General features: G+C 67.1%; 1 protein-coding gene across 3 annotated transcripts in view; it reads right to left on the minus strand.

Moving 5' to 3' along the window:
- Positions 1-5,515: 5,515 nt before the first annotated feature.
- SYT7 (synaptotagmin 7) overlaps positions 5,516-21,819 on the minus strand; it is a 34,706-nt gene continuing 18,402 nt past the window's right edge. Inside the window, exons 4-13 of one of the 3 annotated variants that reach the window (XM_074586518.1) lie at positions 20,437-20,568; positions 19,554-19,769; positions 16,420-16,788; positions 13,819-13,944; positions 10,790-10,925; positions 9,988-10,258; positions 9,420-9,589; positions 8,814-8,928; positions 8,528-8,727; positions 5,516-7,682 (exon numbers count right to left, since the gene is read on the minus strand). In XM_074586518.1, coding sequence (XP_074442619.1) covers positions 7,578-7,682; positions 8,528-8,727; positions 8,814-8,928; positions 9,420-9,589; positions 9,988-10,258; positions 10,790-10,925; positions 13,819-13,944; positions 16,420-16,788; positions 19,554-19,769; positions 20,437-20,568 — 1,840 coding nt within the window. In that variant the 3' untranslated portion in view covers positions 5,516-7,577. The remainder of the gene's footprint in view (positions 7,683-8,527; positions 8,728-8,813; positions 8,929-9,419; positions 9,590-9,987; positions 10,259-10,789; positions 10,926-13,818; positions 13,945-16,419; positions 16,789-19,553; positions 19,770-20,436; positions 20,569-21,819) is intronic. The other 2 variants (XM_074586520.1, XM_074586521.1) reach the window with 2 other exon arrangements.

Below are 21,819 nucleotides of genomic sequence, written 5' to 3' on the forward strand. Positions count from 1 at the left end.
GGACCTTCCTACCACGACCTCCACAGATGTCCTTTGCTCCCGGCTCCGGGGGGCAGGACAGGAAAAAGCAACGCCGTTTGCATCCTCATCAGCCTGAAGAGCAGCAAGGTTTGAGAGCAAACGCACAGACCCCTTCTCGCCCCCGAGACCCCCGTCCTGCCGCTGGAATTGGGATGGGGGGAGAGAGAAGTCTCCTGCCGGACTTCTCCCAGCCGTCAGGTTTGGGAAGGAGCCGATGGAAACCCCACCTGGGCACAAGCGCTGCTTCCCTCTGGCCTGGAAAGGGGTTTGCCTCTGTATGGGAAGAGGAGCCCTGGCTCCGGCTCTGTCTGCCCCAAAAACGGGCACCAAAGCCCGGACAGCCACCTTGTCCCTCCTCTTCCTCTCCCCGAGTGCTCTTTCTACCAAAATTCAAGCAGTAAAAAGCACAAACCGGTGTGAGAAAAAGGTGATGGGCTCTGTTCTCTGGGGGGCTGCGGCAGGGAAGAGCCCATTTGGGAGCCCTTTGAAACACATCCTGGTGCAGGACCACCAGCTCCTTTTATTTTTGAGGTTGGAGGGAGTCCCATTTTCCTCCGCCCGTCCCCAAGCCGTGCTCCTGCTTTCCGCCGAGCCATCCCGGTGCGGCACGGAATGCTCCCCTCCGAGGGCTGGGACTTGCCAGAGGTTTCAGACCGCGCATCCGCTTTTAATCGCGAGGGGTTGGGGTTTGGTGGCGGGGAGGCAGGCAGCCAGCCCTCCTGCCACATCCTCTCCCACGCTCACGGCGAGGATGCTGCCTCTTTTCTCCCCCCACCTCTCCCCGCTCCGCAGCGGGAACGGCGGCTATTTTAGACCCGGCGGAGCATCCTCAGCTGCGGGATGCGCGGGGGGCTGTCGGTGCCAGCCTCTCCGGCAGCGGAAGCTGACAAAGCCCCCACCTTTCCTGCACTAACGAGGCCCCATTTCCATTCCCGCTTGCAGATGGTGAATTTGGGGCTCGGCTCGCTCTTTCCCCTCGGGTTGGGGTCTGGGGTGGGGGGGGACAGGGACAGGTTGTCGGTCCCTCCGGCCACCTGGGCAGCTTTCGCCGTTGTGGCTTGTAGCATCCTGGCACGGGGCACCCCGGGGTGCCGAGTACGGCAGCGGGTGGCTCCCTGCCCCACAGGGGTCATGCCGTCCGTCTGGGGAGATGCTGGGGCTAATTAGCAGGTAATTAACCATCGGCCCGCGGGGCGCTGGACCTGCAGGAATCGGAAGCCCGGCTCTAAGAGATGTTGATTTCTGCCTGGCACAACCCGTCTGCTGCCACCGGCTCCGTGCAGACCCCTGCCAGCCCATCTGCACCCGACGGGGCAAGGGGTGCAAGGTGGCCTTGGGTGCCACCAGCCTGTCCCCGCAGCAGGGGCCGGACCCAGAAGCCCTGACACCTGGGAAAAGACCGGGGCGGGGGGGTCCCTGCCTCCCTCCAGCCTTTTCCCCACCGCCCCATCCTTTCACAGCCCTGGATTTCACGGGGAAGGAGCTGGGTGGGGGTCCAGGTGTTGGCACGGCACCTGCGGCAACGGCCGCGGTGCCACGAGAGCCAGGAGCTGCCGCAGTCAGCGGAAAACCTCACACGTTGCCGCTCGGCGCAAGTATTTCGGGGATGCTGGCACCATCCAGCCCCGGCACCCGGCGAGGCGTGCGCGGCAGTGCATCATCCATACGTCTGTCTCTCCCTCTCTATATATATATATCTCCCTGCCTCCTCTCCCGGCTCCGCGTACAACCGTTTGTGGCCTCGCCGCAGCTGGGATCACGCTGCTATTTCCATCTGCTCCCGCTGGCTGCCAACACAAAGGGAAAAGGGCTCGGGGAATCGTTGCGGCTCCCACCGGCTCCGGGCAACAGGAGCATCGGGATCGCCGCCCCGGAGCCAGGCGTTATTTGCTTTTTGCCGCGTTCAAAGATGTAGCAGGATTAAAAAAAAAAAAAAAAACAAAAACAAAAAACGAAGACAAACAAAACCCCAAAAAACTGGCTCTGGTGTAACACAGCCCAGGCGGCAGCCGGGCTGGGTGGCACCGATGGCATCGGTGGCTTGTTGGTGACAAAAATCTCCAATTTTGGCTCAACTGGACATAAACCAGAGCCCGAGCGGGTGCAAGCAGCAGCAACCTGACCTCCAGCGCGATGCAGGAGCCGGCCAGGGGACACCATTGTCCCCTTCTCTTCTCCACGGCCGCCTCCGACACTGTCCCAGCACCCCCCCCCTCCCCCCCCCCGAAAGGCGGATGCGGAGGGATGCTGTCCTGGGGGCGGGGGACACGGTTCTCCAGCCGTCCCCGCGTTTGGAGTTTCTTTTATTTATTTAAGACCGGCGTTGAGTGAATTATTTAACGCAGCCGCTCCGGCCTTCGCCGTGCCAGCCAGCAGCCACGTGTCCCCCGCTTCTCCCGCCCAGGACGCGGTCCCCCGCCTCTGACACCACCCCCCCCACCCCAGAGCCATATTCTGGTCCCTACTCAGCACGTCACCCCCCCCCCGGCCCCGCCACAGGGACCCATCCCAAATCCCTGCCCGGCACGGACGGGCACTCACCCTCCCGGAGCGGGGACGCGCTGGCCGTGTCACCCGGCTCTGTGCAGGTTGGGGCTGGCAGCATCGTGTCCCCCCCCCCCCCCCGACACACACCCACCCACCCCGGGGCTGGGGGACACCAAAGCCCCCATGGGGACCCCCCCGCCAGGCTCCTGCATCGCTCCTGGCAGCCACCTCCCAGCGCCACCACCGCTCGGAGCCACCTCCCCTAGAGAAGGAGATTCCTGCTAGGGCTGCTCTTAATGAACCCTCATTAATTGCCCTCGTTAACTGCCCTCATTAGCAGGCCCAACCCTGCACCCTTGCAGGCTGGCCAGGCGGCTCTCCTTGGCCCCTCCCTTTGCAGGGACCCTTCAGAGTGTCCGTCCCCCCCCCCCTGCCCCCCAACTCCATGTCTCCCCTTCACCAGGGGGTCCTCGAGCATGGCCTGTCCCCTCCTCCCCCTTCCTTGTGCGTGCGGCGGGGGGGTGATCGGTGCTGGGGGGGTGATGCTCGGTGCTGGGGGGATGCTCGATACTGGGGGGATGCTCAGTGCAACGAGGGGTGCTTGGTGCTGGCCGGGGCGGGGGGGGGGATGCTCCATGCGGGGGAGGGATGCTCCATACTGGGGGGGGATGTTTGGTGCTGGGGGGATGCTCTATGCTGGGCGGGGGGGACACACGGTCTATAGTGGGGGATGTTCTATGCTGGGGGGATGTTCAGTGCTGGGGGGGTTCTCGGTGCTCGGGGAGATGCTGGATGCTGGGGGGATGTTCAATGCTGGGGGGGTTCTCGGTGCTTGGGGGGATGCTCGAAGCTGGGAGGGAGGGGTGCTTGATGCTGGCGGGGGGGCGATGCTTGGTGCTGGGGAGGGGATACTCAGTGCTGGGGGGGAGTTCCTGGTGCTTGCGGGGGGGATGCTCAGTGCAGGGAGGGGTGCTTGATGCTGGAGGGGGGGATGCTCTATGCTGGGGGGGATGCTCGGTGCTGCGGGGGGGTCTCAGTGCTGGGGGGGTATGCTCGGTGCTGGGGGGATGCTCGGTGCAGGGAGGGAGGGGTGCTTGATACTGGCAGGGGGGGCACGCTTGATGCTGGGGAGGGGATGCTCAATGCTGGGGGCAATGCTCGGTGCTGGGGGGGGGGATGCTCTATACTGGGGGGGATGCTCGGTGTTGCGGGGGTCTCGGTGCTGGGGGGGGTATGCTCGGTGCTGGGGGGGGATGCTCGGTGCAGGGAGGGAGGGGTGCTTGATACTGGCAGGGGGGGCACGCTTGATGCTGGGGAGGGGATGCTCAATGCTGGGGGCAATGCTCAGTGCTGGGGGGGGGTGCTCGACGCTGGGGGGGTTCCTGGTGCTTGGGGGGATGCTCAGTGCAGGGAGGGGTGCTTGATGCTGGGGGGGGGGATGCTCTATACTGGGGGGGATGCTCGGTGCTGCGGGGGATGCTCTACGCTGGGGGGGAATGCTGAGTGCCGGGGGGGGTTCTCGGTGCTGGGGGGATGCTCATTGCAGGGAGGGAGGCGTGCTTGCTGCTGGTGGGGGGGGGATGCTGGGAAGGGGATGCTCAGTGCTGGGGGCAATGCTCAGTGCCGGGTGGGGGGGGATGCTCTATACTGGGGGGGATGCTCGGTGCTGCGGGGGTCTCGCTGCTGGGGGGGTATGCTCGGTGCTGGGAGGATGCTCAGTGCAGGGAGGGAGGGGTGATTGATGCTGGGGGGGGGGGGATGCTTGATGCTGGGAAGGGGATGCTCAGCGCTGGGGGCAACGCTCGGTGCTGGGGGGGGTGCTCGATGCTGGGGGAGAAACTATAGCGGGGGGGGATGCTCTGTGCTGGGGGGGATGATCTATACTGGAGGGATGCTCTACACTGGGGTATGCTCAGTGGCCGGGGGGGGGGGGGCGGTGCTTGATGCTGGGGGGATGCTCAGCGCAGAGAAGGGATGCTCTATATTGGGGGGGATGCACAGTGCCGGGGGGGGGGCGATGCTCAGCCAGGTGCAGGTGACACTCCGGCCCCCGGCCCCGCTCCAACCAGCGCTTCCCTGCGGGCACAGCCGCTGGGGAGACCACCAGACCTGTCCCCCCCACGCCCCCCCACCCCCCCCCCGAGCCCAGAGACGAGGCACGCTGGCAGTTACTGACTGTCCTTTATTACTGAGAACAGGGGCTGCCTCCAGAAAACGAGGGGCCCCGCTCCCCAAAAATAGGATTCTGCAAAGAAGGCGCCCTGACCCTCGCCCCCCCACCCCCCACCCCGCCCCCGGCGTCCCCCCCCGCGGTGTCCCCAGCCTCTGCTGCCCTTAGAAAAGGGGGGCAGCCACCCACCCCCCCCCCACCTCTGCAGCAAAGCCACCGGCAGCGGGGTGGCATCGCCAGCCGGGCATCCCCTCGCTCCAGCCGCTTTGTCAGCCGGTCTGGGCGTGCGTTTGTCTTTATTTTTTCATTTTTTTGCCTTTTTTAAAATTTTTTTTTCTTTTCTTTTTTTTTTTTTTTTTTTGTGTGTGTGTGTGTGTGTGTGTCTTTTTGTTGTTGTTGTCGTTGTGGGGTTTTTTTTTTTTTTGTTGTTTTTTTTTTTTTCTCCCGTATTTTACACACCAGTTGGATGTTACCGTCACGTGAAGAAGAGAGATACCTGAACAAGATAACGGCTAAGAGCTCTAGAGTTAAAAATGAACACACAAGCCCCCCCCCCCCCCCACACCCCGCCCGGGGTTAGGGGGGGGTGGGAAGCCGACCGTTAAGAGACACGAAAGCCATCCCGGAGGAGCCGGGGTGCCCGAAGGGCGATGGGTGGGCACCCAGCTTGGCACAGCCCCCGACCCCCCCCCTACCCAGGGTGCCCAGCCTTGGGGGGGCGGGGGGGGGGGCCCTGACCCTGCCACCCCTCCTGGGCTGCGGCCCCCTTCCCCAGGCGTGTAAATCTCTTCTTTTATGTTTAATTAAAAAAAAAAAAAAAAAAAAAGAGAGAGAGAATATGATAAAAATACAAATGTCCCTAAAAGCATTATTATTACTGTAGTAGCAGTAGTATGACTTCTCTCCAGATTGTCCAAAATTGTCTAAAGAGGGACTCGGGGGGGGGGTGGGGGTGGGGGTGGGGTGGGGGGGGCTGCCGAACCCTTCCCGGCTGCAGCCACGGGACGGTCCCGCTGCCACCCACCGTGTCCCCAGGCGGCTTGTCCCCCCCCCCAACCCCGTCCCCGCGGTGGCAGGGATGTCCCCCTCGGCAGGAGAAGGAACAGGCAACCAGCCACCTCGGGGACATTTTTTTTGGGGGGTGGGGGGATGTTCTAGCGCAGGATCCCCCGCCCCGTGCAGTGGAGAAACCCCATGGAGCACCTTGGGGGCTCACATGGGGGGGGGGGGTGTGTGTCCCCCCCTCCACACACACACAGCGCCCCGTGCCCCCACGCAGCCGGGTGGGGTGGCATTAATGCTGGCGGAGACGTCCCTGCCGTGGGGTGCGCCGGGACACGCTGTGGCACGGGGACAACGGGGTGACGCGGTGAAATACTCCCGCTAAAACCAGGCTCCCGGCTGTACACAGCTCCCCCCCCCCCCACCCCCCCCCCAAAAAGGGGCCTCGGTGGCACCCGGGGGCTGCAGCTTGGTGGCACCCTGCAGCAGGGTGTCGGTGTCCTCCCCGTGGGTGCCGGAGGGGCGAAGAAGGGTGGTGGGTGCCACGGTGGGGAGCAGGAAGACTGAGGATGGGGGGGACACCCCCCCCTCCTCCCCCGGCCAGGTGGGGTGGCTCCGTGCCGGTGGGCACCCCCTTCCCTTCGGGTTCGCTCCGGGTGTCCCCTCACCCACGGGTGGCCGTGCCCTACCTGGGATGGCTGCGGAGGTGGCAGCACCCACCTCTCCCCCTCCTCCGGGAGGGGTTTGCCATCCCTCACCCCCCCCCCCCCAGGGGCTCCCGGGTGGGTCTGTCCCCATTTTGGGGAGCCCCCGTCCCCCCAGGGAGAGGGCAGGGGTCCGGCGCGTCCCATCCCGATGCTGGCACCACTCCTGCCAGGGGATGCCACCTGCCCAGGATGGGGACAATGGCGCTGGCTCCATCCCTTGTCCCCCAGGGACCCCAGCACTGGGCACGGGGGGGGCTCATGGGGGTCCTGGAGTGGGGGGGCACGCTATGGGGCCCAGCATCCCCCCGGAGCGGCCACCGCCTGGCTTGGGGACAGTCCCCTGCCCAGCCCGAGGGGAACATGGCCAGGGTTGGGGTAACTGGGGGGGAAAAGCTGGGGTGGGGGCAGGATTGGGGGGGAGGTGTGGGTCCCCGCATAGGGGGGGTGACCCCCAGGATGGGGGTTATGGAGCTCCCGCTCCCACCCAGCCCCAAGACGGAGGTAAAGCATCGAACCCGGCTGAAGGCAGTGCACAAACGAGCCCGCTTTGGCTAACGAACTGTGTCATGGCTTCCGATCCCAGGAGCCCCCCGCTTCCTCCCTGGGTGCCCCCCACCCCATACCAGCCCAGCGTGGCTGGGGGGGGGGCGGGGGCGCTCAGGGGAGGGCAGTGGGGACAAGGCAGGGCATTGGGGGGGGGGCGCTCCGTGGCCCCACTTGGGCGACGCTGATGGCTCGGAGAGGTTTTATTGAGCTGAAAGGGGAGGGGACGGGGGGGGGCCCTCTCAGACCCACAGCCTGACCCCCTTGAAATGGGGGGGGGGGGTGAGGCCGTGGAGGGGCAGAGGGGCTCCCAGGGGCTGGGGCTGGAAGCACTCGCAGAAGTCCTGCCCGGTGGCGGGGACGAGGGACGGGGGACGGGGATGGGGACGGGGGGGCGGTCGTCGCTTCTGGCACCCCTTCTCGGCTGGGGGGGTCCCGTGCCCCCCACATCCCAGCACCGGGGAGAGGCGAAAGAGGGGTCCCAGGGGGAGGATTCCGTCCCCCCTCCTACCGCAGGGTCCCCGCCAGCCAGGCTCTGCCGTCCCGCCGGTCCCTCGGCTCCTCGCAGAGGGGTGAAGGGGTGAAGGGGGGGCGGGGGGGGCTGGGAAAGGCGGGGACACCCCCCCGGCCCCGCAGTCCTGGGGCGCTCAGGCCTTCAGCTGGTGCCACTGTGCCACCGCCTGCCGGGGACGGGCGATCATGTCCTTCCAGTGCTTCACCTCCCCGGGGCCGCTCTTCCAGGACAGGTAGATCTACGGGGACAAAGAGCCCTTGGACCCCCCCACCGCCATGGCACCGCTACCGGACCCTCCATCCCCATCCCGGACCCTCCCCTCCCCATCCCGTGTCACCGGCGATGTCCCCTCCGGGTTGCGCCAACGCCGCTGGCGACGCCGGCACCTCTGTCCCCTCTCCGGTGCCGAGCCGTTGCCCCCCTCCCGGGTTTATCCCAATCTAGGCGTTTGCTTAATTACAGCGCTGCGTTCCGGGATCGCGGCGATTGCCGCGCTCATTTGTCATCGTTACCCTAACGAGCGGAGAGCTGGGATGGATTTAACGGTAAATCAAAGCGAGGGGGGATGAATTCCTCCGTTTCTCGCCTCCGGGTCGGGTAAATCCCAGCATGGGGATGGGGGCTGTCTGGTGGGGGATGCAGACCCCCGGGGACCCCCCGGCCGAGCCCCGTGTCCCACCCCTGCTCTCCCGCAGCCGGGGACGGTGCCACCGCGGGGCATCGTGACACAGAGGAGCCATCGGGGACTTCGATTTTTTGCCTGGCTATAAATAGACTTTTGGCAGGTCGACGCTCGCCCCGGCGTGGGCTGTGCTGCAGCACGGCACGGCGAGAGGCGCGGGGCATTGCCACATGGATGGGGGCCACCACATCGTCCCCCCCGACTCGTCCCGGGTGAGTCCTTGCCAGCCAGGACCCGAGATGGCCAGGGAAAGCCAGCACGAGGAGCCCCACCATGCTCCACCTTCCTCTCCAGCCTGAGATGGCACCGGTCGCCATCAGCCAGGGACGCGGCTGTCCCCCCGGGTGCCATCCCTCGGTGGGGGCACGTTGCCGGGGTCCATCCACCACCACGGGACCCACCTTGCCGATGACATCGTTGCGGCTCAGCCTGTCCTTGTCCATGACGGTGATGACGATGGTCGTCTCGCGCAGCCGCTCCGTGGGGATGTCGAAGGCGAAGGACTCGTTGAAGACGGGGTTCAGGCACCGCTTCATGACCACTGTCTTCTTCTTCTCCACCCGCTTGTCCTTGTACATCAGCCACACCTTCACGTAGGGGTCTGGGGGGGGGACGACAGGAGCTGGTCTCAGCCCCGGCTGGGCGTCGGGCAGCGAGTCCCGGCGTGGCAGGAGCCGGAGCTCGTACCTGACGTGCCCCCGATGTCCATGGCTTTGAGGTTACGCGCTTTGATGATGTTCACCACGATGGAGTTGGCGGAGGGGTTGTAGCAGAGCGACAGCAGCAGCTCCCCGCGGCTTCCCTGCGGGACCCCCGGCGGCCATTAGGTGGGTGCCCCCAAAACACCCACCCCCGATGGGGCACCCAAAGCCCCCGTGTCCCACCGCAAGAGCGGGGTGTGGGGCTGGGACCCCCCCAGAGCTGTCCCAAGGGTGGACTTTGGGGCCGCATGGAAAATCAGGGCAGGAGGAAACGGGGCCGCCCCCAGTGGGACGTTTTCTGGTCTTGCTGGAGGCAGGAGAATAAAGCAAACCTTCATTTTAGATCTGCCTGAAACAGCTCTTTTTGACCCAAAATGAAGACGCTCGCTTTGGGCTACTTAGTGCCTTATTTTATAGATAAAGATATGGGAAGAGGAACCTCCCCATCGGACGTCGAACCTTCTCGCGAAGTGGAAAACGTCCCTGTTGGGGTAGCAAGGGGGTGGCCGTCCCCTTGGGACAGCACAGGGACAGGGGCTGGCCTCCCCTCAAGGACTGTCCCCAGGGGGCGGGAGGGGGACCAGGGCCTTACGCTGCCGTCGCTGCACGGCTTCAGGTCCTTCCAGAAGGTCTGCATCTGGGTGAGGTCCACCTTGTTGAGGGGGATGGACACCTCCCCGATGGGGTCGTTGCGGCTGAAGCGGTCGTAGTCCAGGACCTGGAGGTACAGCACCCGCTGCACCACCTTCTCGTAGGGGAACCCTGTGCCAGAGACGGAGGGGATGAGGAGCCGTCGCGGCCACGCCAAGCAGCACCCAGTGCTGGTGCCACCCTGCCTTGCCCGCGGTGATGGGGAGATGGTGGCACCAGGCAGCGGATGGGGAGCAGATGACAGCACGGGGCACTTCTCATGGCTTTGGGCCACCACAGTGGCTGGTAGCAGATGAATTCCCCTGTGAGCCTCCTTCCACGTCCCCTTCATGGGACAAAGAGCAAACACCTCCAACCTGGCTTTGACGGCTTGGCCAACCCATCTCATCCCCGATGGCCACCACGTTGGCGGCTCGAGCTGAGCTGATCCAGCCCAGGACGGAGGACAGAAGGTCCCACAACCACTCCGCTGCCACCCAATGTCCACTCCAGTCCATCCCAGCCCCTACCTTCAAAGAGGAAGGTCTCGTTCCAGTGCGGATTGAGGTTCTTCCGCTTCACCTTGGTCTCCAGCTTGTGCTTCTTGTCGGGGAGCAGGTAGATCTTGACAAAGGGGTCGCTGGTGCCGCTGAAGTCCTTGGCCGGCAGCTCCTGCGCCTTCATGATCTTGACAGTCAGGGTGGACTCCTGGAAGTTGTAGCCGACGCTGAACTGGATGCGGCCCAGGTTCTCCCGGCTGACGCCTTCGTGTCCCTCGTCATCCTCGGAGCCTGGGGAGAGCTACGGCAGCGGGGGGGAGAAGGGCGGTGAGGGCAGCATTGAGGGACCACCCGGGGGGTCTGCACACCCCTGTCCCCCCCCGATTTGGGCACCCGAACTCGGTTCACACCCTCACCCGACCCCCCAGCCCCTCGAGCTGCTGGAGGGCATCAACCTCTCCCCGTCTCCCAGTCACCGCCGTCGCCTCAGATGACTCCTGGCTCGGTGCCACGCGGCCTGGGGACGGGGAGCGTCAATTGGCCAAATTCCTCCTGACAGCCCGTCTCCAGTCTCCAGCACCGCTCTCTCGTGCCGGCCCCAGGGATGGCGGCGGGGGGGGGGGGTGGAAACGGCTGCGTCACCTCGGCTGAGCCCCCGCTGCGCCCTTCGCGGCGCCCGGCTGTGACGGGGACTTGGCAAGAGCGGGCTGGGACGTGCCGGAGCGCTTGTGGCACAGGGCGGGCGTGGGGAAGAGCCGGGTGTCCAAGGGGACGCCCGAGGGCGGGATGCCATCCCTAGGGAACCCGTCCCCAGCGCATCCCGTCCACCCACCATGAGCATCTCGCTGGTCAGGGAGTTGACCAGGTCGGAGACGGAGGAGTGCGGCTCCGTCTTGCGGTCGGACTCATCCTGCGGTGGCTGCCCAGGCACCGGCGCCGTGTTCACCGCCTTGCCACCGGCCGGCAACCTGGGGAAAGAGAGGCAGCGCCTTAGAGGAGAGGGGCCGAGAGCCGAGGGCGAGACGGCGAGGGGCTCCCCGGGCACCCTCTCCCGGCGGATGCTGCTGTGCCAGCCCCCGAGGGAGGCTGCCGGCCGGGATGCGGGCAGAGCCGGGCTGCAGGGATGCCCGGGGCTGCGCCCACCCTCTGCAGCCCACCAGTGTCCCCGCACAGAGGGGTCCTGGCCGGCTGGTTCTGCCCGCGATGCCACCAGGCAGGGTCGGGTGCCAGCCGGAGCCCTGGGACACGCGGCACTCCGCCCCGGAGCACGGCAGCAGGTCCACCCGGTCACATCCCAATCCTGGCATCCCCAGAGGCCACGGCGATGCCAGGGATGCCCGCGGCTACCGTGTCCCCACCAGCACCCACGGTTCTGGCTGCACCTCACCCACGCACGGCCCCTTCAGAGGGGGCTGGGCGCCGAGCCGCCCCACGGGTGCTTCGCGCTGCGGTGCCGGCTGTTAGCTGTCCCCCTTTCCTTCTGCCACCGAGCCCCCCACGGTGTCCCGCAGCCGGGACCCCCATCCTGGCTGTCCCCGCACACCCCGGTTGTGGCGGCCGGGTCTCGGGATGGGCTCCCGGCTGGCTGCGGGCCGGTGGGCATGGTGCCGGGGAGGGTGGGCTACCAGGAGGTGCGGCGGGCACAGGGACACAGCAGCGATGGAGGCAGGCGGGCGGGCACACACCGGGGGCCACGCTGCCACGAGGCGCACAGGGACACGAGGGGACAACAGGCACACGGCGGCAGGGACAGGGCAGCCCTGGGCGGCTCCGGCGGTGCAGAGAGATCCAAGGGGATGCGCACACAGACAAAGCACCCCACGCTCCTGCCCGAACCCGGACACGGTGACAAACCCACAGAGGGACCGACAGGGGACACACACACACATACACACACACACACGGTCCCCAGCGCCGCGGCGGGCTCAGAGCGGGCGAAGCCACAAACGCATGCCACGAGACACCCACCCGCACGCCAAGCACACGCGGACACACGCCGATGGACGGCCGGGCGGAGGACAGGGGTGGGGGGAAGACCTGGCAGGGGGTGATGGGGACGGTGGCACACGCGGTGGCACGGGGCGGCCACCCTCTCGCACACCCACACCCGCAGCCAGGGCTGGCAGGACGGCAGCCAGGGAGGACCGGAGAGCCCAAGGCAGCTGGGGAGGCAAAACCAGGTTAAAAACAGAGCGAAAAATGAAGGCGGAGGAGCCGGCGGCGGGGCCGCGCTGGGCGAGGAGGTGCCGGTGGAGCCGTGGGTGCCGGGGCTGGCGGAGGTCACGGACAGCGAGAAAGAAAGAGAGAGAGAGAGAGCGGGAAAGAGCAAGAAAAAGGAGGAAAAGCGTCGTCCACTGCCGGCCTGCCGGGAGGGAAGGGGGAGAGAGGAGCGGGGCGGCGGATGGACAGACGGACGGACGGACGGAGAGCGGTTAAGTTGCCAGGACAGGAGACACGCCGAGGCGCCGGGCTGGAGCTGCCGGGGACGGACTGGAAGGAAGAAGCTGAGAAACGGGGGACGGAGGAGACGTTTCGAGGCAGAAGAGCGGGCGGCCGGCAGCGCCGGGTGGGCTGGCGAGAGCGGAGGGTGCCGGAGCACGTCCCCTGCGCCGGCCGAACCCCCCCCTGCAACATCCCGTGGGGGTCCAAGGTGGGGGGACGGGGAGCAGGGTGGGGAGGGGGGGGGATGGAGGCGGGGAGGCCATGCGTGCGCCGGGATGGGTCTTTCGGAGCAGCGAGCTGGGGGGAAGCGGGGAGCAGGGTCTTGCTGCGGCACAGCCACCCACCCGCCCTGTGGCCGGCACCCAGCGTCCCCCCCCCCCCCCCCACCACCACTCCCACGTCCCCTCGCTCGGCACGGGGGGCGCAGCCGGCACGGTATGGCACGGCGGCCGGTGCTCCCGGCAGGGGACCGGCTGCTCAGCGCGACGCCGGGGAGGGAAGTGCTAAAAAGATGGAGCGAAACCAAGCCGAGCAGGGTAAAAATAGCCGGTGGGCGAGAACGGTGCCAGTTCATTAACACGCCGAGCGCACGGGGAGGCAGCGCCCGTCGCGCTTCACACCTCCGCCCCGCTCCGGAGGGGATCAACACCCGCTCCCGGCGGCGAAGGGCCCCTCTGCTCCCGCCAGCCCTCGCCAGTGGCCGCGGTTAGGCTCCGGCGCCGGGGTCGGATGCGACGCTGAGCCTTCGGCATCGCGGGAAGGCAGGGAGCAGCCGGAAGGCTTGCAGGGAGAAAAAGGGGGATAATGCATCCCCCCCCACCCCCCCAGCCTTGGGGTCACCAAGACACGTGTCCCTGTGTCCCCAAGGGAGCTGCGGAGCCCAGGCCGGGCCGCAAACGGCCCCGCCGGGTTGGAGGGCGCAGGAGACATGCGCTGCGGGATGCGGTCCAGCTGCCGCTGCGGCATCGTCGGCGGGCTTGAGGTGGGGGGGAGGTCGCCAATGAACCTGCCCCCGCCACACACACACTTTGCACCCCCCAATTCTCCTCCCGGCAGCCTGCCCTGCGCCCCGCTCCCCAGCGTGTGCCCCCCCAGCATGCAGCCAGGGCCGGGGGGGGGGCCGGCGGCCGGGGGTGGATGGCAGGGAGGGAGGAGGAAGGGGATGGCGGGGCAGGGGCGGGGGGGTAGGGTGGGGGTTGTGTTCCTCTCCGGTGCAGAACCGCGGGTGCCGGTGTTGGCGGGGTGGGGGGGGAGGAAGAGCTGCAGACGTCACCGTGCCCGCTGCCCGCTGGGCCACCCTGTGCCGCTCCAACCTTCGCGCTCCACGAGGCCAGCCTCCTCATCCTCCTCCTCCTCCTCCACCCTGGGTGAAGCCCTCGTCTCCTCCTCCTGCGGGACTGCCCTCGTCCTCGCTCATACCTCTTGTCCCCCTGAGCGTTCGGCTGGTTCGGCTGCGTCCCAGCGGGTTGCAGGTCGGGGATATTGGCAAAGTCATCTTGCTCTGAGAGTCCCAAAACCAGGGATAACACCACCATCCGGCCTTCCCTGCCCAGGCGGCCCCGCAGGCGGCGGGAGAGAAAGAAAGAGAGAAAGGAGAACACAGCATCAGGCAGGGAACCGGCAGGAGCGGCGCTACCCCGCGGGTCACCCCCGAGGGGCGAGGGGACCCTGGCTCTACCCGCCGGCCCCTGCGCAGGTGACGATGTCCGGGACGGGCGCAGAGGGCTGTGGGGACAAAAGGTGCCGGTTTCGGTGACACGTGGGTACCACCGCCACCCCTCTCCTCCACCGGTCCGGGCAGGGAGGATGCTAAAGTCCTGCTCAGGGGGGGAAAAGGTGCCCAGAGGGGCTGGGGACAAGGGACAGAGCGAAGGGAGCGAGGTCCCAGCATCCTTCCACGGAGTTGGAGATGGCGGTGCCATGGCCGAGGCTCTTTGCCCCTCACCTCCGGCGCCGCCGGCGCAGCCTCCCCGGGGCCCGCAACCGCATTTACGCCGCGGCGCCGGGGAGGCAGGCGGGAGGGTAAACAGAATAAAGAGCAAAAGCAAAGTTAATGGCTTGGGAAAGCGGCGGTGGTAAATGGCAGCGGCTCCTCCGCGGGGAAACGGCGGGCTGGCTCAGCACGTCCCGGCTCTGCGGCTGCTTCCCCCCCCCCACCCCCCGGCCCCGGCCCCGGCCAATTAAGGCTGGAACCAGCATCGATGCTGGGTAAACAGGGAGGAACGTGACCCTCGGGATGGCTAATGAGCCGCATCTCGACATCGGGAAGCCGGCAAATGGAGCCGGCGAGGAACTTCTTAGGTGGGAGAGGGCAGAGCCGAGAGGGGCAGCCACCGGCTGGCGGTGAGGAGGGGTGCCAGCGCTGGGAGGAAGGCTCAACCCTCTCTCCAGGGCTGCCTGCGCAGGCAGGAGCTGGGGGGGGGCAGCCAAATTCGCTTCCCTCGGGGCCTTTTCCACCTGACGGAGAAGGTTCTGCGCTCTCGTGCGAGGGCAGGATCAGGCCTGTCCCCCCCCCGCAACCCAACCCCGGGCAATACCAGCCTGTGGGAAGCGCTGCCAGGATTTGAGCATCCCCTCTCCCGGGGGTACCCAGCGGGGGGCAAACGGAGGCCAGGGGGGAGCTGGTGGACCCCGGGGAGGACGGAGGTGGCAGGGGGGGGACGACTGTCTCTGGGGGAGGAGCGACAATGTCATGTGCCGAGATACGGTGGCAGCGCAGGGCTCAGATCAGCCCTCGGCGTTTTGAGGTTTGGCAGCCAGCGCCGATACGGGAGATAGGGTTAAGCCAGATTAAGGATCACACGGCTCCGGCAGCTCCCAGCCCCGGCGGAAGGCAGCCTGGCAGGCAGCGATAGCGGGGCCAAAGACACAGTCACCCCTCTGCGGGGGTCACCGCCGGCACGGCTGCCACCCCCCCTCTCCTCCCTGGGGCAATGTCACTCCCTGGGGACAACACCGGTGGCCGTCCCATGGACTGGAGCATCCCTTGGGGACCTGAGCACTTGCGCTGGCCGGCAAGGCAGGGGGTTGATGGGCAGCAAAGCCCATCAACAAAGGGAGTTTTGGGGGCGCGCGAGACCCTTCCCCAGGCTGGGGGAGCCACCTCTGTCCCCCATGACGGGGCTGGAGGGGACCCGGCTCTCCCCGCTGGCAGCGTTTTCCCGAGGTGGTGCCCGCTGAGCAGCCGCGCCAGGGTAAGCAGTGGAGAGAGCAGAGGAGAGAGCGATGGAGAGGGCGGAGGAGAGAGCGATGGAGAGGGCGGAGGAGAGAGCAGAGAGCGACGGGGAGAGCAAGGAGAGAGCAAGGAGAGAGCGATGGGGAGTGCGATGGGGAGAGCGATGGGGAGCACAAAATGGGGAGAGCAAGGAGAGAGTGATGGAGAGAGCAAACAAGAGAGTGATGGAGTGTACAGAGAGCGCCGGGGAGAGTGCAATGGGAAGAGCAAGGAGAGAGGAAGGAGAGCACGATGGAAAGAGCAAGAAGAGAGCAAAGAGCAATGGGGAGAGCAAGGAGAGAGCAAGGAGAGCGCGATGGGGAGAGCAAAGAGCAATGAGGAGCACGCAATGGGGAGAGCAAGGAGAGAGCAAGGGAAACAATGGAGAGCGATGGAGACAGCGGTGGAGACAGCGCAGAGAGCAACGGGGAGAGCAAGGAGAGAGCAAGGAGAGAGCGATGGAGAGCACGCAATAGGGAGGGTGAGGAGAGCAACAGAGAGAGCAAGAAGAGAGCAATGCAGGGAGCAAGAAGGGAGTGCAAGGAGAGCGTGAGCGACGGAGGGAGCAAGAAGAGAGCAAAGAGCAATGGGGAGCACGCAACGGGGAGAGCAAGGAGTGAGCGACGGAGAGAGCAAGGAGAGAGCAAGAAGAGAGCGATGGAGAGTGCAAGGAGAGAGCGATGGAGAGTGCAAGGAGAGAGCGCAAGGAGAGAGCAATGGAGGGAGCAATGAAGAGTGCAAGGAGAGAGCGATGGAGGGAGCAATGGAGGCAGCGATGGAGAGCGCAAGGAGAAGCGCACACTTACAGGAAGGACTTCATGTCCAAGCCGCGGTTGCGGATTTGCCCCACCACGTGGTCCCAGCTGCCGGGATTGGAGCGGCTCCGGCCGCCAGCCGTCCGATGCTTGGAGCCGGCGGCGATGCCCTGGCGCGCCTGGCCGCCGCGGGAGCCCCGGGGGTTGCCGGCGCCGGCGGAGGAGCCGCTGTGGGCCTGGAGGTGGCCCAGGCTCTGGCTGGTGGTGGGCTGGCTGTGGTTGGCGCGTTGGTGCTGGCTGAGGGGCTGCTGCAGACTTTGCTGGCGCATGAGCGTGCGGGGCCTCTGGCATTTGGGGTCGCCTGCTGAGGTGGGGATATACTCAAGGGTAGTGGCTGTGGACAAGGTGGAGTCCTCGAAACTTAGGGAGAGGAAGGGCAGAGGAGAGGAGAGAAAGGAGAAGAAGGTGAAGGGGCAAAATTGGAGGAAGGAAAAGAAGAGAGTTAGAGAGAAGATGCCCCAGCGCAGGGAACGCTCCGGCAGGGGCCAGCGGATGCAGCGACCGGTTCCTCTGCCTCTCGGCCCCGCTTCGGCCTCGCCGGCGGCACGGGGCTCCGCCGCCATCTCGCCCGGGCGCCGTCTTCCCCCCCGCCGTCGGCTGCCGGGGAGCTCGGCCGCGGCACGGCGGCACCCGGCCGGTTGGGTGCCCTCCCGTTCCCGCGGCTGCCGGAGCCTTCCCAGCACGCCGGCCGACCTCGTCTGCCAGCTAATTAGGCTGCTGCGTGAAGGCGAATCCCCCGGCGCCCGCTGACGTGCTGCCAGCCAGCCCGCCCCGTCCCCGCGTCCCTCCCGGCCCAGCACCCGCGCCGCCGGGTCTCAGCAGCCCCCCGGTCGTCGTGCCGGCTGGGGGCTGGGGGGGGTTGTCCCGTGGCAACAAGGAGGGTGGCAAGCCCCCCATGGTCGCGGCGTGCCGCCAAGCTGGGCATCCCCAAGGCCAAGCCAGGCTGCCAGCGGGGAGAGGGGACGCCACCAGGTTCACGCCGCCCGCCCCCGAATGGCGGGATGGGAGGCGACGGGGACGTGGCCCCGGCGGGATGGGGAGCGCGGAAAAGCTCGGTCTCCCCGGGCGGACGGGCTTCGTCTGGGCGGCGGAGAGGGAAGAGCAGGCGAGAGGGCGGCGGGGCAAGCGGCGGCACCCACGGCTGGCCATGCAGCTCATGCGCGGCACGGCCCATGCAGCCGGGCAGGAGCCCGCCGGCGCCGCGCGGATGCCCGCGGCAACCTGCAAAGCCCGTGGTGGCCGCCATACCAGGGGGGTCCTCAAGGCACAGGGATCCCCCCCGCTCCGGCTCCCCGCCCCCGGGACCACCGGGGAGTCGCCTTCAGCAGCCGCCGACCTTACCCCGGCTGAAACCGCGTGGCGAAGCTGTGCCATGGTGCATTGCCAGCAGCGGGGGACGGGGCGGGGGGAGGTGGGGGGGAAGGATAAATAGCTTAATAATGATTAAAACAACAACAAAAAAAAAGAGGTATAGAAAGAGAGAAAGGTGAGAAGAAGAGAAAGAGGAGGGAGGGAAGTTGAGAGGAGCGGAGAGCTGGGACGGATCCGACCCCGCGGCCGAAGGCACGCAGGGCACTGCCCGGGCGCTGCGCCGCTCCCCCCCCGGCCGCCCCCAGGCCCCCAACCACCCCCCCCCCCAACATCGCCTGCCGCCGACCTCCTTTCGCTTCCCTATCGAATCCTAAATTAGTTCAATTTACAACCTCTCAGTCACAGGAAACTAAATCTGGCTCCTCTCGGCCGGGCGCCAGCTGGAGGCGCGAGCTCCTGCCAGCGCCGTGCCAGGCGGCAGCACGCCCTGCCCGTGCCCGCCCCGCTGCCCCCGCCACCGGGGAGGGGGTACACCAGCCGGACCCCCCTACGAACCCCCCCAAACCCGAAGGCTCCACGCGAAAGAGATGCTGGAAGGCGGGATGCTTCGCCGCCCGGTGGCTTCTTCGTCCCCTTAACCCTGCCCTGGCCAGCCCGGCGGACGTCCAGCCGTCCGTCTGTCCGGCTCCCAGCCCCTCTGGGCAGCCTGTCCCCACGACCGCCGGAGTTGGTGGCAGCGGAGGTGCCGAGCGGTACGGCAGCGATGCCTTCCCTCAGCCGGCTCCTTCGCCGGAGGGGCTCCCAACGGGTTCCACTTGGCCACCGGGACCGGGGAGGGCTGAAGGCTGCGCAGCTCCCCCTCTTCCTCGCCTCTCCCTCTCGCCTCCCAGCAACACCAGCATCAACGCCAAATGGGTGGCCGCGGCTCCGAACCGGGGAGGGGACACCAATCTTTGGCGCTCCCGGAGGCATTTGGGATTCATCCAAGGTGGCAAGACTGGATTTTTCTCTTTTGGAAAGGATTTCTCCCCGCCAAAAAGGCTGGAAGATGCAGCGGGGATGAGATACGCCAGCCCTGGGAAGCGCCTTTGCCGTCACCTTCTCCGAGGGTGCCGGGGTCGATGCCGGGACCCGCCGGCTGCCGGGAGGCTGCTGCACCCCCAGCACAGGGAACCGGAGCGAACAGAAACACAAGACGGAGCCCGCAGATAAATCACCGTCTCCCCCGGCAGAGCTACGGTCGCTACCGGCAGCGGAGGGTCTCGCCGAGACCCCCCCACCCAACCTGCCTGGGCCACGAGCCCCGCAGAGCGTGCCAAAGCTCTGGTTTTTCCCTAAATCTGCTAAACCCGCCGATTTTTCCCCCATGCTGGGGATGGGGTGGTGGAGCCGCAAGCGAGGCGCCGGGTCTCGTGCTCAGGGGAGCCACGCACCGTGATGGCCGCATCCCCGGGATGGGGACACGGGGGCAGCAGCTCCTGCCTTTGGGACCATCCCCAAGATGATGCCCGCCGGCATCACCACCCTCGGGGCTGGAAACATGCCGGCGACGGCACCCAAAGGTGCTCCTGCTGCCTGGCAACCCCCTCCTCTTCTCCCTGCCCCGTGCCGAAATGCTGCCGAAACGCCGCCGGGAGCCAGCTCCTCGCCTCCCTTGGCGCCGTGGACCACGGAGGGGGTCTCTTGGTGTCCCCCATCCAAGCGCAGCCCGCAGCGGGGAGCGGGCACGCTGTCGGTGGCCAAGTTGGGGGGGGAGTTGTCCGTGCCGGGGCGGGTGGGGGGTTGCCGTGCCCGGACCGTGCGTGCTCACTCACTTGGACAGGCTGAGCTTCCCTGCGGCCAAGTGGCTCTGCACCGTGTGCCAGCGGCCACGCGCCGCTTTCCCCGCGCCGGGCTCGCTGTGGGCAGAGACGCTGCTCCTCATGCCGTCCTCGCCGAGCCGCTGCTTCTCCCCGGGGCGGCCGTCGCGGTCCCCCGCCAACCCGGCGGCGGCCGACGCCGTCAGCTTGGCCCCTGATAACAGAGAGCCACTGGGCCGGGCCGACGGCCGGACCCCCCCCAAGACAGACACCAAGGCAGCCGGACGGACAGACGGACGGACATGGTGGTGGTGGGGGGAGTCGTTTGATGGCGGGGGGGGGGGGGGGGTACAAGGGGAAGAGGAGAGAGCCGGACAGACGGACAAGAGACGGACAGACAGACAGAGAGAGAAAGAGAGACATCAGCACTGCAAAAGAAAAAGGGGTCCTGGCCGGGGGCGGGTGCGCGGGGGCCTCGGCAAAACCATCCAAAAATAAAGTGGGGAGAACGAAGGTTGGAGGGGGCAAGGTAGGGGGAGTAGGTGGGGGGGGGTCCCGCTCGCCGGCAGCCCAGCCCCGGGGGGGGACCCGTCCCCCGCGCCGAGGGGGTGCCCCCAACGCGCAACCCCATCCTGCGCCGCCGCCAGGGTTGTTGTTGTTGTTGTTGGGGGGCGGGGGGGGGGGGGGGTGTCCCGTCGTGGCCCCGGCCGCCCCCCTTCCCCCGGGGGCCGGGGGGGAGCGGGAAGGAGGGGTTGCTCGTCTCCATGGGGCTGCCCATGGGGTGGCTTGCGGGGAGCCCAGGAGGAGGAGGAGGAGGAGGAGGAGGAGGAGGAGGAAGGCGAGTGGGTGCTGCCCATATACTCACTACACGGAGCAAACCCGGTAAGGAGAGACTCACTTGAGGGAAAGCCGCGGATCACCGTACGGGGCGTAAGGTGAAATGTTTAGTATAAACTCCTTGGGAGGGTAGGAGCTCCATTTCTGCTGCACTGTGTTGTCATTGTTATTCCAAAAGTCTCTGTCTAGATCGCTACAGCGGCCGGAGACCAGGGGAGAAAGAAAAAGGGAAATACAAGAGAGAGAAGCTGAATTCCTGCGAGAAGGGAAGAAAAGCCGCCCTCCGCCCCCGGAGCGCCGGCATCCTGCGGAGAGAGAGACGGGGCGCCCGGCCGCCCACCCCTGGGACACCGACACACACCACACACGCGCGCGCACACACGCACAAACACACAGGGACAGACGGACGGGTGGACGGAGCAGGGCAGAGCTGCGGAGAGACGGGAGCAAGGCGGGGGGCTCCGCCGGCTGGGGAGGAAGAGAAGGATGGAGCAGGGTTAGAGAGGTGCCGGCGAGCGCGGTGCCGGGGCGATGTCCCCGGCACGCGTGTCTGTGCGTCCCCGGCACGCGTGTCCGTGCGTCCTTATGTGTCTATACGTCCTGGCGTGTCCGTACGTCCTCGCCTCCTCAGCAGCCAGGTCCTGGAAGCGCAGGCTGCTTGGTTAACCGTGCCGCCGCCGCGTGTTGGGACACCCCTCCAGGTCCCCTCCGGCCGAACCAGCCCGCTGCCGGCACCGAGCCCGAACCTCCCGGCTGCGGCAAGCCGCCCATGGCACCCCATTGCCCGCTCACAGCTGCGTGCCGGGGGGCTGTGGAGCCGAGCAGGCCCCCCGCCGGCGCTGGGGGATGTGAAAAGCCACCGGTGCCCATCCCTCACACCCCTCCTCGATGCCCACCGACGGCTCCGGGTTGAGCCCGGCTGCACGGAGCCGGGGAGGGAGAGCCGCCTGCGCCATGCCATCAGGGTGGGAATGTGCCTCCCCTCTGGTCCCAGCCCCGGTGTGGCCGGGAGCAGCTGGCCGAGCTGGAGGGGTGCCCGAGGTAGCCCCAGACTCCCGCACCCCAATAATCCCCCCCCCGGCAGGAGGCCAAGGGAGGAGGTTTGCAATAGCCTTACTCCAGGCAGGGGCTATTTCCCCCCTGGTGGCCAAGCCCTGGCCCCTCCCAGAAGCCTTGTGGGGTGCCGGGGGGCAGAGCTGGAGCTGGGGTGCCCAGGAGAGCCCCCTCCCCGGCTGCCAAACGCCCACCTCTACTCCCTGCCCGGCACCCTGAGATGCCCCAGCTCCGCTCTCCTTTCCCCTCCGCATCCCCGCTGCCCGTGGGCTGCGGAGCCGGGGGGCCGGGGGCGGGGGGGTCTCCAGCAGCGGGGCAGGGCTCGGGGCTCCGCACGCCCAGACCCGGGGGGCATCCCCGGGGACACCACGCCGGGGTCCCCATGGCGCCA

This window comes from Larus michahellis, chromosome 4, assembly GCF_964199755.1.
Source record: "Larus michahellis chromosome 4, bLarMic1.1, whole genome shotgun sequence".
In the NCBI taxonomy this organism is placed as follows: Eukaryota; Metazoa; Chordata; class Aves; order Charadriiformes; family Laridae; genus Larus; species Larus michahellis.